The 14,231-nt window shown below is 42.2% G+C and overlaps 1 protein-coding gene across 6 annotated transcripts in view; it reads left to right on the top strand.

Moving 5' to 3' along the window:
• The window catches only part of MRTFB (myocardin related transcription factor B), a 179,010-nt gene that overhangs the window by 143,900 nt on the left and 20,879 nt on the right, over positions 1-14,231 (top strand). For all 6 annotated transcript variants that reach the window (XM_060172935.1, XM_060172934.1, XM_060172932.1 and 3 more), the window contains 6 exons: positions 224-279; positions 1,833-1,908; positions 7,443-7,604; positions 9,211-9,389; positions 11,255-11,389; positions 13,388-13,635. In XM_060172935.1, the coding sequence (XP_060028918.1) occupies positions 224-279; positions 1,833-1,908; positions 7,443-7,604; positions 9,211-9,389; positions 11,255-11,389; positions 13,388-13,635 (856 nt within the window). The remainder of the gene's footprint in view (positions 1-223; positions 280-1,832; positions 1,909-7,442; positions 7,605-9,210; positions 9,390-11,254; positions 11,390-13,387; positions 13,636-14,231) is intronic.

Genomic DNA, 14,231 nt, shown 5'->3' with positions numbered 1-14,231 from the left:
TTATGTATACAACTCTTAATTATATGTTCATCTGTTGTCTTTGGGAAGCAGTTTTTATTCTGAAACATTTAAAGTTTCAAATCTTGCACATTCATAAGGAGACAAGAAAGCAAATGGAACCAGTGAGATTGAGGATACATTAGTGTGAAATACAACTACAACATATGAGTACATACTAACTTCTCTATTTATACCTTGGAAACTATTTCTTTTCCTTCTGTAGCCTTGAAGAGCCCAGCGGCATTCCATGAACAAATAAAAAGCTTGGAACGAGCCAGAGTAAGAACATTTCGGTTTAAAATACTTTGCTTCTGTAATGCTTTTATTTTGAAGTCCCTAAACACACATTAGCCCTCGTACTCTTAAATATGGCAGCTAGGCAAATGTAGGGGCTGGGGGATAATCACCCAGTGGCTGTCCCATGCCGTGTGGAGGACCCAGATTCAGGCTCCAGTACCACATTGGAGCTGCACAGCACCAGAGGCATCTCTGATGTCTCTTGCTATGTCTATATCTGGAACAAAAAGAATGAGAAAGTTGGCCCAGAAGCAGTGGGGTCATATTTTCATGAGGCCCCAACACTACAAGAAAGTAAGTGGTTTCAGTACACATGGTATATAGGATGATTTATTCTGGAGTAGCTTTATTTAAAGACTTGTAGGAAATACAAGACATTCAAAACTTGTCTTTTAAAACCAGTAACTAGTTTTTTACCTATAGGATAAATCATTCTCCTTTTTCTCTTCTAGAATCTAACAGCAGTTGCTAGAGTAACTGTGTAGTACTTGTGCCCTTTGTCACCCCTGCAGAGGGACAGTCCAGCCTTGTGCTGGAGCCACATCCTAAGGTGGTTTCCCTGCTGCATCTGTCTGTACATTTTATCCAGGGGGAAAGAGTTTGACTGAATGAAAGAACATTGCTATATTCAACTCTGCTTTGTTCTTTGAAATGAGTCCCATCATCAATGTCTATTGAACTGATGTCTGCTGCTGTTCTTTGAAAGTACCCTGGTGCCGAAGCAGGAGGTGAGGCAGCAGGTAGATGGCATACCTTTCATGCAGAAGGCCCTGCTTTGCATCCCTGACATCATATGAGAACCACAAGATAGAGACAAACAGAACTCTGTGGATGGTACAGTGATACTTTGTCTCTCCCGCTTTCTCATAAAAATGTAAATACAAACTGGGCCAGGGGGGTGGTCCAGCAGTAACACACATGCGTGCGGCCCTGGCTTCAATCCCCACCACCACCTGAAGAAGAAAAGTATTATTATACACATCAGTCCTTTCTGTTTTCCTTAGTTTAGTAGAAACTTAGTAGAAACTTCTGTCATATAACATAAAAATAAAGCATGTTCCAGACATTCCTAAAGAGTTTTTCCAGGACATAATAATGATATCTTAGAATCATACAAAATACTAAACTATAACTTTAAAAGCCCTTTTCTTTAGAGTTGAATAGAGTTCCAATTAAGAAAATGTCATAAAAAATACAAACTTATCAAAGAAAATACACTTGGATTTTTACATGACCTAAAGTATAGAGTTTTGTTACAAAAATCCTTTGTTAATGCGGTAATCATATTCAAAATTATAAGCCTTTGATTTTGCCAAGTCTTAAAATAAAAAGTTTTAAAGAATTCTTATCAGCATTCACCTTAGTTCCCTGCAAAGTTTTACAGACTGCAGCAACCATGTATTGAATAATTTTCTAAGTACTCATTTCTATCCATCTGTTCAAGAGGACATATAATTTATTTAAATTAAATGCTTTGATGATAGAATGTAAAGTCACAGTCAATCCTAACATATAAGACTACCTCTTTGTTTTAGACTGAAAACTTTTTGAAGCACAAGATTCGGAGCCGACCAGATCGTTCTGAACTTGTCAGGATGCACATTTTAGAAGGTAAACTTTTGATTTCTGCTTATTTTTCTGTGTCTTCTCAAGAAATGTTAGAATCCTCCCACTTCTGTTTATCCCCACATTAATAGCTTTTTACCCACAGGTCAACATTCTCCAGTTTGCATAGCAACATGCAGACCCAAAGCTAGAAAGGCATTTCAGATCCTCAGGGAGAGTTTGTTTCTCCAAATGACCTGCTGGTGTCTGGCCTCTTCCTCATCACCTGGTGTTATACTTGTGCCACACTGTTCTGGAGAGACGTTTTCAGTCCAGAGGAGAGGCGTATGTCTCACTCACTAAATCATAGGGGTGCCATAGCCACAAGTAAAGCCTAGATTTTCAGCTCCTTGAACCCAGTGTGCCTACCTGGTACAGTGCAGAATCTCACATTTTCTTTTTTTTTATATTCTTTTTTTTAATGTTTTTATTTATTCCCTTTTGTTGCCCTTGTTTTTTTTTTCTCTCTCTGATTTTTTTTTAATTGGGGAATTAATGTTTTACATTCAACAGTAAGTACAATAGTTTGTACATGCATAACATTCCCCAGTTTCCCATATAACAATACAACCCCCAGTAGGTCCTCTGAATCCTTCTTGGACCTGTATTCTCCCCACCCACCCACCGCAGAGTCTTTTACTTTGGTGCGATACACCAATTCCATTTCAGGTTCTACTTCTGTTTTCTTTTCTGATCTTCTTTTTCAAGTTCTGCCTGAGAGTGAGATCATCCCATATTCATCCTTCTGTTTCTGACTTATTTCCCTCAACATTATTTTTTCAAGGTCCATCCAAGATCGGCTGAAAATGGTGAAGTCACCATTTTTTACAGCCATTGTGTATGTATATGTATATATACCACAACTTGCTCAGCTACTCATCTGTTGTTGGACACCTAGGTTGCTTCCAGGTTTTGGCTATTACAAATTGTGCTGCCAAGAACATATGTGTACACTGATCTTTTTGGATGGATATGTTGGGTTCCTTAGGATATATCCCCAGGAGAGGAATTGCAGGGTCATAGGGCAGGTCCATTTCTAGCCTTCTGAGAGTTCTCCAGACTGCTCTCCACAGAGGCTGGACCAATTGACATTCCCACCAGCAGTGCAGGAGGGTTCCTTTGACCCCACACCCTCTCCAGCATTTGCTGCTGTTACCTTTTCTGATGTGTGACATTCTCACAGGAGTGAAGTGGTATCTCATTGTTGTCTTGATTTGCATTTCTCTGACAATCAGAGACTTGGAGCATTTTTTCATGTGTTTCTCGGCCTTTTGGATCTCTTCTGTGGTGAATATTCTGTCCATGTCCTCCCCCCATTTTTGGATGGGGTTATTTATTGTCTTGTTGTGGAGTCTGGCAAGCTCTTTATATATGTTGGTTATTAAACTCTTGTCTGATGTATGGCATGTAAAGATCTTCTCCCATTCTGTGAGGGGTCTCTTGGTTTGGCTAGTGGTTTCTTGTGCTGTGAAGAAGCCCTTGGTTTTTTTATTGTTGTTGTTATTGATGTCGTCGTTGTTGGATAGGACAGAGAGAAATGGAGAGAGGAGGGGAAGGCAGAGGGGGAGAGAAAGAGAGACACCTGCAGACCTGCTTCACTGCCTGTGAAGCAACCCCCCCCCGCAGGTGGGGAGCCAGGGGCTCGAACCGAGATCCTTATGCCAGTCCTTGCACTTTGCGCCATGTGTGCTTAACCCACTGCACTACCTCCCGACTCCCAAGAACCTCACATTTTCTCAGTGCTCCTCCTTGCCCACAGTAGTCCAGCTTGACCTGGCCTTTACTGTTCCACCCTCCACTCACCTGCCAGATGCCCCCCCTGGGCCTGGTATCATCACCTGTGGCAGGGACAGTTCCACATCTTTTGTGAGAGATGTGGCTCAAGCCAACATCTTTTTTCCTCTGAAGACAGAGTGGGTTTCACCACCATATATTTCCAAGCTACATTTCCTTTCATTGTTTCTCTAGTTCATTGAACAAAATCAGGAACTCAGCCCTGTGATAATCTTGAGTGTGTTAAGCCCTGAAGATACAGAATTGGAAAGCTTCTTACACATCTAGATACTCCTGTCCGGTACCAGGAGGGTTGTTAGATTTGCCCTGATGTGAGATCAGTACTAGAACTATCGCAAAGTATTAGATTAATCTTATAATTAGGAATAATAACCTTAAAGTTTAGACTTGTCCAAAAATAAAATCTTCAGAAAGAGGGACAGCAAATTAGTTCCCTTGGATGTTTTTCTGCTTTGCCTTGTGTGTGACCCAGGGTCAGACCCAGTCCCCACTGCATTGAAGTGCATTGAAGTCCCCACTTCAGTGCTGTGATCTCTTCCTCATCCCACCCCAGCCCCTGCCTCTTTCTCTCTATCTTTAAAAAAAAAAAAGGGGGGGGGGGTCGGGCGGTGGCACAGTGGGTTAAGCACATGTGGCGCAAAGCGCAGGGACCGGCGTAAGGATCCCGGTTCGAGCCCCCGGCTCCCCACCTGCAGGGGAGTCGCTTCACAGGCGGTGAAGCAGGTCTGCAGGTGTCTGTCTTTCTCTCCCCTTCTCTGTCTTCCCCTCCTCTCTCCATTTCTCTCTGTCCTATCCAACAACGAATTCCGTCAACAAGGGCAATAATAATAACCACAACAAAGCTACAACAAGGGCAACAAAAGGGGGGAAAATGGCCTCCAGGAGCGGTGGATTCATGGTGCAGGCACCAAGCCCAGCAATAACCCTGGAGGAGGAAAAAAAAAAAAAAAACAGGAAGAGAAAACTATTGTCATTATCAGAGGTTTCTCTTCACTGGCCAGCATCCTAGGCATCGGAAACCTGGCAAATCAGTGGGACAATGCCAACTTTCATGTCTTCATATATGGGGTGGGAGGCGAGGGTGAGGATCTGTGCCTTCCTTAACTTGGGTTCTATTCTCAGAAGGCCACTGGACTAAAAGAGCTTTTCCTGAACTTCAGTAGTAGGCTAGGAGCATTAGCAATTATCAGGGATAATTGGCCCTTCCGTGAAGCAGATATACTGGTAGGTCACTGGGTAAATTTCCCTCTTATGTGGAAAATATCTTGTCCTATAAGGGACATTTTTGTAGAAACTGCCTGTTTCCACTTGACGTCTGACAGTAACAAGCTTTATTAACAGAATTAAAACTAAAGCAAATACATTTACCTATCAAAAGGAATTAGACTTGCTGCTTTTAAAAAGACAGTCTCTACAACATTTAGAATCCTAACCATGCAGATGAATGGGACATAAGTGATGTTTTTAGGACATCTATTCTCAAGTGGAGACTTATGAAGTCAAGAAAGAATGTTTCATCTGTATTTTTTAAATACCTTAAGACTACCCCCAGCTTAGCAAGTTTTATTGGATTGGATGTTTGGCAGGCAAAGTTTTAATTTATTTTCTGGAAGTTTAACAGCTTAAATGCAACTTCAACCTCATGGAGATGAAGAGATAATAAGACTAGGAGCAGAGACATACCAAAGTGCCAGCCTCTCATTATTTACTTTGGGAATATTTTCCTTCCAAGTATATTCCTGATATGACTTGGATGCTGTTACAGGGTAGAGGAAAAGGCAGACGACTGTCCTGTGTTCATCTTGACAAAAACACTTAAACATCAAACTAGGAGTGACATACACCTTGTGATTCTTACCACCTATCATCTTCCAAAATGTTTAGAAATGTTTTGTCTAGGGGGCTAGCAGAGGACTCCCCTGGTAGAGTACACACTTTTATTATGTGCAAGAAGCTGGTTTTAAACCCCAGGCCACCACCTGCAAAGGTGGGTGGGGATGCAGACTTTATGGATGGTGGAGAATCACTGTAGTATCTCTCTCATGCCTGAGGCTCCAAAGTCCCAGACTCAATCCTCTGCACCACCACAAGCCGGAGCTGAGCAGTGTTGGTAAAAAAATAAAATCACCAGGAGTGGAGGAATTGTGCAGACTCAGAATTCCCACAATAACTCGTGTTGGGGGGATGGGGAACACATGTTTTATTTAGTAAATATATATTTACTTAATAAATAATTTACTTAATAATAATTTCTGGCCTGGGGGAGCAGGGCCTTCACTTTAGGGAAAGTTTATGGAATGGAATTTACCTCACTTTATGGTAGAACAAACTCCTAGACTCTTGAAAAATAATCTGAGCTTTAAAAAATCCTAGATTTGGCCCATCTTTCCCCCAAATCTTTTACAGTAAATTGCCCAAACTAACTTGATAACATTTATAATGATTCATCCTATCAAGTCTTTCCAAAATATTTAACATAGGTTTCCAAGAAATAATTTTATTTTTGAAGTTCATCATTTTCCCATAACATTTTGATTAAATTATGTATTGGCAATAGTAGTCACAACAAGCATGAACGGTCTTGTGAATCACCAAGGTTGACTTCTGTAAGCATAATCACTCGGCTGGTAAACAGAGACAAGCACAGATGTGCTCGGTGTTGTTACCAGCTTTGGGCTTTGAGTGAGCACCGAGCTTCAGCCAAGACATGGTTTGGCCTTGAGATCATTTAAAACCTTCTGCTGTAAAACTTATGGTGCAAGCTGCTTTCAATTCAGAATGTGGGTCAATACTTCCTCATTTTATCTAATCACTTCTTTTTTTTTAATATTTATTCCCTTTTGTTGCCCTTGTTTTTTTATTGGTGTAGTTACTATTGTCATTGTTGGATAGGACAGAGAGAAATGGAGAGAAAGATAGACACCTGCAGACTTGCTTCACTGCTTGTGAAGTGACTCCCCTACAGGTGGGAGCTGGGGGCTCAAACCGGGATTCTTACGCTGGTCCTTGCGCTTTGTGCCACCTGCGCTACCGCCTGACTCCCCTATCTAATCACTTCTAAACATTATTTACAGTAATGAAACAAAATGTTCATGAGAAATGCAATTGACAAAACTAATCAAGTGCATGAGTTTTGACATTTAGAGTTGTTTCTATCTATTGTGCAGCTTTAAGCCCTTGTAAGTACATACCATTAACCACTGTATAATTGAGTCTTCCTAACAGAAAGTGACTCCTTCAGAATAAAACCAGATTCTTCATCATGGTGGTCGATGCTAAGACACACAGGATTAATCCCAGAATATGGCCTATAGCCCTTGCCCTGCACTCCTGCAAGTCACCTTGTGTCCTGGGATGCATTGTCTCCCCTTTAGAAACTCATTTTTCAGCATCTGGGGCTGTGGACCACATCCGCCCTGCTCCTCTTCCATAGCTCTAATACTCAGTCAGTGCAGATTTGACCCTCCTGCCATAGGGAAACAGTAGCAGTACTCCTGTTTTGACATGAACTCATATTCACTGAGTCTCAGGGCATGCTTACCATATGGACAGTATAAAGCTACCCAGGACTGGAACTACAAAATGTCTTCTGGATAGTCAAACAATTATTCTCTCTTCCCATCAATATGAAGGGGACATATAAGCATGTTTAAACTAGCTTAAGTGAATTAGGTGGGCCTGAAATAGCATTGTGGAGTAGTGACAGTAATCTGAGTAATGGTTAAAAATGCTGTTTCCTCTTTTAGAAACCTTTGCAGAGCCATCACTGCAGGCTACTCAGATGAAATTGAAAAGAGCTCGACTAGCCGATGATCTAAATGAAAAGATTGCACAGAGGCCTGGTCCCATGGAGCTGGTAGAGAAGAACATCCTTCCTGTCGACTCCAGTGTGAAGGAAGCAATCATAGGCAAGACTGAAAACTCACTGTTTTCTGGGAGAAAGAGGAAATTGGAAGTTTGAGATAAACCAGTTTTTAACTGAGAAGGCCAGCACCAACAATGTGTCATTTTCTGGGTGAACTAGAAGTTCATTAACACAACTTGCACTGGCTCCCACTGTTAGGGTTGTAAGATCCCTTGTGAGACTATCACTTCTCAATTAAGAAAAATTCCATTCGTTATAGCTGATGTTTGAGTTGTGGATTTTGACTTCATTATTACATTTTTTTGAAGTCACACGTGCTGTTTTGTGCTATCTAGTTTCAGATGTCTTAGTGTCTTCTAAAATTTTTCACTATTCTGTTTAGTTCCAGGAAGTATAATTTGGTAGGTGCTATCAGCAGTGTAATTAACAGATGAGTGTAGATGTAGGGCTGGAGAGATAGCTCAGTGGCTAGGGTATATGGCTCGTCATGTGTGTAGCACCAAGTGAGCACCAGCCAGAGGGAACTCCTCTCCAATGCTCTTTCTGGATGAAAAAGCAAAGTGGTGAAAACGCATGGGTAAATTCTTGACTCTGCCAAAAAAAATATATATATACTATATATATATATATATATATATATATATATATATAGTATTTGTTTCATCCTGATATGTATTTAATTACTAATTATCTCCTTTTTCTGGCTTAAGCTTTATTAAGGAAAAAAATTATAGAATGTCACTTATTCAGTAAGCAATTTTGAAAAGTTAGTATTCTGTTTTAAGAACTGTTATAGTTTGTTCTCAGTAATTCTGAGCAACAGCAATTGTGATTCCACTCAGTTCCCAGGGGATACACCCCAGAAAGGTTAAGGGTCAGCGTCCCTGGCCTACTCCTTGAAGTAGACTCACCACAGGAGCCATCACAGCCCGCACTCTCCCCAGTGCCTCAGAGTGTTTTTAACAGTTGGGTTCCAGGTCAGGAACCAGGCAAGGTGTCCATGTTCCCTTTGGCTGACACAGCTCTTGGGCTTAATTTTCAGGTGGGTTTTCCTCCTCTCTTCATGCTGTTTATCTGTCATGCTGTTTATCTGTCTGCCCCTTTTGTCCTCTAGCACACCCACACTTCAGTGATGGCCATTCAAGGTGCCATCCAAAGCATTCTTTTCCCCTATTTCCTGTAACTAGTAACTGAATCGAAGGCTTTATATTTTTATTGAGTTGGGGTTTTCATTGCCATCAGTAACCAGGGTTATTGCTGGGGCTCAGGCACCCTGTAGGTTGAGTCCACTGTTCCCTGTAACCTTTTATTTATTCATTAGCATTATTTTGATTGAACAGAGAGGAGGGAGATGGGGGTGAGAGACACACCAGCAGCCTGGTTTCACTGCTCATGAAGCTTTAATCCAGCAGGTAGGGGCTTGAACAGGCCTTGCCTATGTAATGTGTGTGCTCAACTGGGTTTGCCTCTGCCTGGCCCCTGATTTTTTTTTTTCTAAGTACTCGTTCCAAGCATTGATATATTCTTCGATTGGAGAATACATTAAGTTCCTTTTTTTTTCAGTAGCTCCTGAAATTGTTGTGATAGACAGTGCTTCTCATTTTAAACTTGGTATTCAAATGCCAAAATCACCACCTCTCTCTCTCTAGGCATTGGAAAGGAGGACTACCCCCAAACTCAGGGCGACTTCTCATTTGATGAGGACAGCAGTGATGCTTTGTCTCCAGACCAGCCTGCCAGCCAGGAGTCACAAGGTTCAACTGCGTCCCCCAATGAGCCAAAAGTCAGCGAGTCCCCATCTCCCGTGACGGCCAGCACTCCAGCTCAGGTACCCCATCTGGTTTTCACTGCCATGTAGAGAGAATGAATGCCTCGGTTTTTCCTACAGCAGAGTAATGATGTACTCTCTCCAGAAGAAAAGTTGCAAAGTGTGGAAAAGTACATTTTCACCCTCAATCCAACCACTGTTAATATGTTTAATAGGTTCTTGCATAGTATTTCTGTTCCATGCAGACATCTTTGTTTTACAACCTCATTTTAATTTTTGATGTTTTTGCATCAAAAACATCAGAGAGCAGAGCCTCCCAGCCGCCTTCCGTCTAAGGTGGTGTGGATCGCTGCAGCGGTGTGGCCTGCGGTGTCAGCAGGCAGGAAGAGCAAGGGCCACCAGCCCGCTGTGTTTTCACATATTTGCTGCACTCTGGTTTTAAACTTTAACATTAGGGCTTCAAGGACTGCTAGGTATGCAAGTAAATGCCATTAAAAAACACAGCTCTGGGGGTTCGGGCAGTAACACAGCAGGTGCGTCGCTTCACAGGTGGTATGTCCCATGGCTCTGCCTAGAGATTTTGTTCTGGTTAAAACTGGATTATTGATATATCATTGACCTTAGTGTATATCAGTGATCAAAGTCTAGAAATACAGGCAGGACATCATAAACATCACATGTCCATAATTAACACTGATCACTCCCAAACACATCAGCAGAATAATCTGCAGGGAAGTATTTTTCCTCAGAATTTAAATACCTGATTTAGTTTGTTATTTTAGTTATTTAGTAGCCAAGGAATGTCTTTCCCCCACAGGGGAAAAAACAAATCAAAAATGGCCCAGAGGTAGTCTCATTTTAGAAAAAAAATGTGAGAAGACGACAAATACTACAAAGCCCCTTAAAACAGCGATGAGCTGACCTCACCTTTAACTTCCTGTCAGGCTCCTGGACCTTTTTACAGTCACTCATGATAGGAGGCAGTGCTCTCAGATGAGTCTTGTTTGTTTAAAATAAAATTGAGAGGATCTGTCAGTAAAGTCGAGGCTTTTATACCAGCAGTGCCTTAAAACAAAGTGAGGGCAGAAGGAAAGCAAATGCCAGGAAGGGGCTGGTGCAGTGAGTGTGCCCCGCTAGAGTGGCCCCACATGCACAGAGACACACAGCTTCCATCATCCGTTAGACTAATATTTATTGAGCAGCTAACATGTGCCAGCTTCATACTTCTTGCTGCTAACAGCCCCCTTAGTTTTTAGGTCATTTATTTTAAGGAAGGAAAATACAGTTTGTTATTTTTAAACCCAGATTCCTCACCAGTAGAACATATTTTGGTGGTTGCAATGACTTGCCAGTTGTTTGAGGAGGTGACAAAGGCAAGCATTTTCCTTACAATAAGGTTGGTGAGAGGACATCTGAGGTAGTTGATATGCAACATCCAACTTTGATAACAATGCCTCGAAACAGGTCAGTGTTATCAAAATCTGCTCTTCAGATTCACCCTTCTTGCCAGAAATGAGGGCATCTCCAGGACAAGAAGCTTTCTCAACTCTGTGGGTCTAGAGCCGAGAACACCCAGCACTCCAGACCTCATGAATGCTGGGCATTGTCCTGGTCATTTTTACAAGAGTCTTGGACTCCTTTTCTGCCCCCCCAAAAAAGGGTAATTGTGATCATGTTTCTGAGCAAACATGTACTGCAGTTTGCTCAATCTAGCCTGGATTTGCTTTAGCTTTTCTTTGCTAACAGGGCAAAGAGGAAATGCTTGGCTCCACCATTTGCGTCTCAGACATAATAGTACATGTTCCCTTTGTTTATTTTCTGGTGGCCTTTTGTTAATTAGCTTATCATCCCTTTTTACTTCTGGTTGTCCAATATTTACCACCATTGATTTTACTGACTTGTTCCCTTCTGGCCTTTTCCATCAGTTTACTTCAGTGTCCCCAGCAGTTCCTGAATTCTTGAAAACTCCTCCTGCAGACCAGCCCCCCACACGGTCCAGCGCTCCTATCCTCCCTACCAATACTGTGTCCTCAGCAAAGCCTGGGCCAGCACTGGTGAAGGTGGGTACTCTCTCTGCGGGCACGTCAGCGTGAGTGTCCTCACTTGGGGATGTTCTTTGGCGATTAGGCATGTGCCTACATGGACCACGCTGCCTGTTCATCGGAAGCCTTGAACAAAACCAGGGGAGGGCATGCCAGATCGGGCCTTCCTGTCTGAAACTGGCAGTCACAGAAAAACACAAAATGTTTTCTAAACCTATTGAAGGGTCACCACGTAGGGCACGCGCCTGGTCATGTGTGTGGTGTAGATTCCCCTGCACTGCATGGGAAGTGCTGTGCCACTGAAGGAAGCTCCAGAGCCGAGGTGTGCCTCTGGCTCTTGAAAAAATTGTTCATGTGCAAGGTCCCAACTGCATAATAAGTAGATAAAGCTGTGCAGAGGCCTAGGCCACAAACAAGAGGGACACAGTAAGATGGCAGTCCTCCAGCATAGCCCTTGACCTTCACAAACCTCACACACAGATGTCTGTAATGACGCTGGACCAGCCACAGGGTCAAACGTGCTGCCTAACCCAGTGTACTGTATGGCAGTTAAAGGTCCTAGAGAAGCAGTGCTTTTTTAAAGCAGATTTAGCCTGATGAAGTTTGGTTTGTTCTTTGGATAAGTTGCAGATTTATGGCAGTGTCCCCTACAGTGTACTCAATTAAAATAATTAGAATAAGTCCAAGGGAGCTTTAGAATTGTTTGACATACAGAATGTTTTGATGGGTTTGGTACGACACCACAATAAAGGACTCCAGTGGAGGAGAGGGCTTTCAGATCCTGATGCAAGATGGTGGAGGAGGGCCTGGGCTGGGGGTGAGAGGGCTCTTGTTTTTGGTTTTTTGTGTTTTTTTTTTTTTTTTTGCAGAAAATTGAGAAAGTTTACATATGCACTAACAAAACACTATTTACTGTAAACCATTAATCCCCCCTAGTAAAAAATTGACAAGTTGACAAATCTGAAAATGCAAAGGGCATTTTCATAGACATTAGGTGAAGACTTACTGCTAGATAGCAAGATCTCTTGGAAACCAGTGATTCAAGTCTTGACACGATGGACATAAAAGAACCAATGCATGGAGTCAGGCAGTAGTGTAGTGGGTTAAGCGCATGTGGCGCAAAGTGTAAGGACCTGCATAAGGATCCTGGTTCGAGCCCTTGGCTCCCCACCTGCAGGGGAGTCGCTTCACAGGCGGTGAAGGAGGTCTGCAGGTGTCTATCTTTCTCTCCCCGTTTCTCTTTGTCCCATACAACGACAACAACAATAACTACAACAACAATGAAAAATAACAAGGGCAATAAAAGGAAAAATAAATATAAATTAAAAAAAAAAAAGGACCAATGCAACAAAATAGAGGGTCTACACACACACAGGACATTTCAAAAGTCCTTTTCTCAGATGAAGTTATGATATAGTAAAAAAAAAAATTCTTGAGTATAGACTCTGATAAGTCATAAATGGAGAAGACTCAGAAAATAATCATCTGTTTCTTAGCCATGAGATGAGCCTCCCCCACCCCATTTTCAAAATAAAATGTTGCATTTTTTAAAGTTTTTAAAATTGACACATATTGTTCAGTATTTCCAGTTTTGCATAATTTCCTATAGAAACAGCTTTATATCCTGACTTATTATCAATAGAAACATTTTCCTGGTTTTATGTATTATTCGTAGGTCTTTTGTGATGGATATAACTTTTGTAGTTGTAGTGAAACACACTTTATCTTTTCCCTGTTGTATATTTAGTGTCCCTCCTGGTCTTCACCAGAAAATAAGAGGTAAGTACCTGGCATATTTAGACACAAGATGGCTAATGTGAATCAGTAATGCGTCATCTTACCCATAGACTAAGGGGGAAAAAAGTATTGGGAGCAAGACTTGGTCAAAAGGAGGATGCAGGGTTCTTCAGACACATTAAATGTTATCATTTTCCAAGGCACTTTGCATTTTAACTGCAGATCCTGTCGACACCACAGATCAAATGACACACATCTTGCTTGCTTTCTCTCAAACAGCAAAGTCACCCCAAGAATCCAAATGACAAACACCGGAGCAAAAAGTGCAAAGACCCCAAGCCCCGGGTGAAAAAGCTGAAGTACCACCAGTACATCCCCCCGGACCAGAAGGGCGAGAAGAACGAGCCGCAGATGGACTCCAACTACGCCCGCCTGCTCCAGCAGCAGCAGCTCTTCCTGCAGCTGCAGATCCTGAGCCAGCAGCAGCAGCACTACAACTACCAGACCATCCTGCCCGCACCTCTCAAGTAGGCTGGGGCGGGGGCGGGGGCGGGCACGGGCGGCCACTCTACTCTAGTCCGAGCTTCTCAGCTTCTGCAGTCTTTGTGCTGAGCACAGCCCCTCTTGTCTTCCCAGATAGATCCTGGACTTTTCAAGTTTAAAAATGACGTTTCCCAATTATCTAATCCAAGAAATCTTGGCCTATTGTTTACTTGAATAGTATTAGATACTATGAGAAAGAGCATATAACTAAGTTTAGAACCAAACTGGGCTTTCTTGTGTGTTTGTTTTCAAAAGACAAATGAGTATAAGAGCTTGGGAGGGACCAGTTTTTAAATATTCATCTATTATTGGGAGAGAGGAAGAGTGTCGCCTGAAGCCTTGTTTCACCACTCATGAAGCTTCCCCCTACAGATGGCATCAAGGATTTGAACCCAGGTCCTTGTGCACTTAACCAGCTATGTCACTGCCTGGCCCCAGGAAGGGGCCATTTCAACAAAGAAATGATAGGAAAGCAAGTACAGAGGAAAAAGTCAACAATCCTTTCACAGTGAATTATGAGGAAAAATAGCCTAAATATGTAATGGTGCTGATTTTTAGAAGAAGCAGAAGACAACATTCT

This window comes from Erinaceus europaeus, chromosome 15 (assembly GCF_950295315.1).
Source record: "Erinaceus europaeus chromosome 15, mEriEur2.1, whole genome shotgun sequence".
In the NCBI taxonomy this organism is placed as follows: domain Eukaryota; kingdom Metazoa; phylum Chordata; class Mammalia; order Eulipotyphla; family Erinaceidae; genus Erinaceus; species Erinaceus europaeus.
Note: the sequence above shows the minus strand (reverse complement) of the source record. Positions and strands in the feature narration are given on the sequence as shown.